At 43.6% G+C, this 1,855-nt stretch overlaps 1 protein-coding gene across 1 annotated transcript; it reads left to right on the top strand.

The window, feature by feature from the left end:
• The first annotated feature begins 247 nt into the window (after window positions 1–247).
• On the top strand, window positions 248–1,564 carry LOC100025002 (surfeit locus protein 4-like). The gene has a single exon (XM_016430296.2). The coding sequence runs from the start codon at window positions 290–292 to the stop codon at window positions 1,097–1,099; it is 810 nt and encodes a 269-aa protein (XP_016285782.2). The 5' UTR covers window positions 248–289; the 3' UTR covers window positions 1,100–1,564.
• Window positions 1,565–1,855: the final 291 nt, after the last annotated feature.

The raw sequence follows: 1,855 nt of genomic DNA, 5'->3' as shown, positions 1-1,855 counted from the left end.
GGTCTTCAACCTGTGAAAAATCTGGGAAAATGCACACACACACACATATAATAACTATAGTGTAAACTACCTAGTCATGCTAAAATTTTTGAACTAGATATCCCTCAAGATAATGAATATGATTACATGATAATACTTGTATAACCCAGATCAAATTGTTTACCATATCCAGGAAGGGGGAGGGATACAATTTGGATCAAAAACATGTGAAAGGGAGCCGCTGCCAGCGCCACACGGGAGGGAGCCGGAGCCCAAGAAGGAGCCGAGCCCTCCCGCCGCCACCGTCACCATGGGCCAGAATGACCTGATGGGCACCGCCAAGGACGTCGCGGACCAGTTTCTCCGAGTCACGAAGCAGTACCTCCCTCATGTGGCACGCCTGTGTCTTATTAGCACCTTCCTGGAAGATGGCATCCATATGTGGTTCCAGTGGAGTGAACAGAGAGACTATATTGATGCTACCTGGAACTGTGGCTACATCCTTGCCTCCATCTTTGTGTTCTTAAACTTGCTTGGGCAATTGACTGGCTGTATCTTGGTATTGAGCAGAAACTTTGTACAGTATGCCTGCTTTAGACTCTTTGGAATTATAGCTTTACAGACGATCGCATACAGCATTTTATGGGATCTCAAATTTTTGATGAGGAATCTGGCCCTAGGAGGAGGATTGCTGCTACTCCTGGCTGAATCCTGTTCTGAAGGGAAGAGCATGTTTGCAGGAGTCCCAACCATGCGAGAAAGCTCACCCAAACAGTACATGCAGCTTGGTGGGAGGGAACTGCTGGTCCTGATGTTCATGACCCTTCTTCACTTTGATGCCAGCTTCTTTTCTATTCTTCAGAACATCGTGGGCACAGCTTTGATCATTTTAGTGGCCATTGGTTTCAAAACCAAGCTAGCTGCCTTGACTCTGGTCATCTGGTTGTTTGGCATCAATGTTTATTTCAACGCTTTCTGGACCGTCCCAGTCTATAAGCCCATGCATGACTTCCTCAAGTATGACTTCTTCCAGACCATGTCAGTGATTGGAGGCTTGCTTCTCGTGGTTGCCTTGGGCCCTGGTGGTGTCTCCATGGATGAAAAGAAAAAGGAGTGGTAACAGCCCCCTCCCCATGTCCCTGCCCAGTGAAGACCAGTGGCTATCAAGAACAGTGGATTCAACAAAACTGCCAGCATTTGCATACCTGACTCCCTTCCCCTGGTAAAGGCACAGATGTTTTGAGAGCTTTATTTACAGTAACACAATCTGAAATAGATGGTTAAATCTGCTTTGGAGGCATGCTCAGTCCCAAATTTTAGTTTTTTGGCATTTTTTGTTTTTGTTTTTAAAGACTGGCCAGCCTGAACAGTTAACATATCATTCTTTAGCTGAGTGCTCTTAAAATTCATCTGCATGGGCAGCTTGACTGAACCTGGCCTTTTTTTTTTTTGGTGGGAGGAGACAGAGTGAACCTGCAAGTTGTACTGTGAGCAGATACACAACTGTATCATTCAATGTGGTGGTCTCTGGTTTTGTTTTGTTTTGTTTACATTTTTAGCTAGAACTACTAAATGATTTGAGATATCCTGGCCCAAACATTACATTATCTTAAAACTTCCTCTAGTGTTGTTCTTCACATTTTTGTAGGAAAAATGATTTAAAGTTTAAAGAAAAAAACAAACCCAAAGAAATACAGTATTAACACTCTACTAGAACTCACAGTGGGGCTCATTAGGTAGTCATATAAAGAATAGCAAGAAGACACATCAGCACAGCTCTTGGGACTGTTATAATAAGTCTTATACAGGCAATGTTTCCCCCACATCACTTAAAGTTGCACTGATTAAGCTTTAATGGTTTAAGGGAAGCCTGCTG

The sequence above is a fragment of the Monodelphis domestica genome, chromosome 2 (assembly GCF_027887165.1).
Source record: "Monodelphis domestica isolate mMonDom1 chromosome 2, mMonDom1.pri, whole genome shotgun sequence".
Lineage (NCBI taxonomy): Eukaryota > Metazoa > Chordata > Mammalia > Didelphimorphia > Didelphidae > Monodelphis > Monodelphis domestica.
This window is presented reverse-complemented; position numbering and strand designations above follow the sequence as displayed.